The sequence below is a fragment of the Diachasma alloeum genome, unplaced genomic scaffold (genome assembly GCF_001412515.2).
Source record: "Diachasma alloeum isolate Michigan unplaced genomic scaffold, Dall2.0 Dall_scaffold_00207, whole genome shotgun sequence".
Taxonomy (NCBI): Eukaryota; Metazoa; Arthropoda; class Insecta; order Hymenoptera; family Braconidae; genus Diachasma; species Diachasma alloeum.
The window spans coordinates 1403491-1404914 of record NW_021680372.1 but is presented as its reverse complement, the minus strand read 5'-3'; the positions used below and the strand labels follow the sequence as shown (position 1 = coordinate 1404914).

Here is a 1424-nt window from a genome sequence, read left to right as displayed (position 1 = left end):
GGGGGGGGGGGGGGGTCGATACTCTGTCCCTCTGGCACAAGTTTCAACACCATGGGGATTTTTCAAGATTCTACGGAGACGAAGACATTGAATGTTTCTTCGGTATTTTAAATGAATTGGTTCATTGACTATCTACTTGGTGGATTTTAAGTCATGAGCTCTGTCGTGTCATCAGCCTCGATCTCCTCAGGCGGCTCAACGGTCACCGACAGCTTTGTGTAGCCAAGGCTGGACTCTCTTCGTCTGGACACGGCCTGAAATTAATTTCATCGGGTTAGAGGTGATTATAAAAATGTTGAGAACAATTTGAAGAAAATTTTATCATGTTTTTTAACTCTTTGTTAGTTTGAGCTTAATCCAACAATAATTTTGTGCATGTTTTGATCTGTTCACTCATTTATTTTGAGTTCCAAGTCTCCGAATAAAATCTTTCATTTCATTTCAATAAAGATTGTTTCCGTGGTATTGATTTTCATGGAATGAAATAGTATTCAAAATCCAATCTCCTTGTTGGTCGACACATTTCAGTGTCACCCCATTAAATTGTTTAGACTGTTTCCTAAAAATGGTGGTTACGTGTGGCAATGATTACGTTGTTAGAAAAAAAATGAAATTTCATGGACAGTTGAGTACTAATTTTCAGGATAGTGACACTGAATGCGATTTAGGGGAAAAAATCATGAAATTTCAGATTTAAGTGAAAATTCTGTAAAATTCCAGAATTTTAAGCAGCATAAAGATGAGAATTTTTTTATTCATTTGAATTTCCGATCTAATATGAATATACAGTGCCAAATTATATTGACTTTTCAGTGAAATCTGAAATTTCATTTTTTAAAATTCCTGGAAATTTTACTGGTAATTAAATTCTATAAAAATTTCCAAAAAGTGTACCGGAAATTTGAGATAAAATTTTTTGACACTGTAAGTAAATAAAGAACATAATCAAAGGAAATGTTTGGAAATATGAAAATATGATGAAAATGAGTGAAATAAAGAACAGAAATATAAAGGAGTATAAATGGAAATTGTAAAGGTAGTGAAAGTATTCAGTGTGTAATTAGAACCCTAAGAAAATAAAAGCAAATGTTTTTGTAAAAAAACAGCGCTAAGAAAAAGTTTGGTTTGGTTCTTACTGCCCGGGGATGCAAGCAGCCACTTAAGTTAGGTGGCTGTTAGGTGGCTACTTGTTTAGGTGTAAAAAAGGGTAAGTGATACCTGAAACGATTATGGATGTAAATCTATGAATTATTAAGGAATTTTAGTAGCTTTAATGACATTAATCTCCAATAATTAAGGAAAATAACAGTTTGCGTATTGAAAGGGAAAATAAATCAGTAGGGGGAGGTGAGGGGGAGGGGTTTGAGATTATATTTCTACAAAATTTATCGCCCCTGGAAACATGCGGAGATTTTTTATAAATT

At 33.6% G+C, this 1424-nt stretch overlaps 1 protein-coding gene across 2 annotated transcripts in view; it reads right to left on the bottom strand.

Moving 5' to 3' along the window:
* Nucleotides 1-6: 6 nt before the first annotated feature.
* The window catches only part of LOC107036245 (furin-like protease 2), an 89732-nt gene continuing 88314 nt past the window's right edge, over nucleotides 7-1424 (bottom strand). For both annotated transcript variants that reach the window (XM_015254052.2, XM_015254051.1), the window contains exon 11: nucleotides 7-254. In XM_015254052.2, the coding sequence (XP_015109538.1) occupies nucleotides 147-254 (108 nt within the window). In that variant the 3' untranslated portion in view covers nucleotides 7-146. The remainder of the gene's footprint in view (nucleotides 255-1424) is intronic.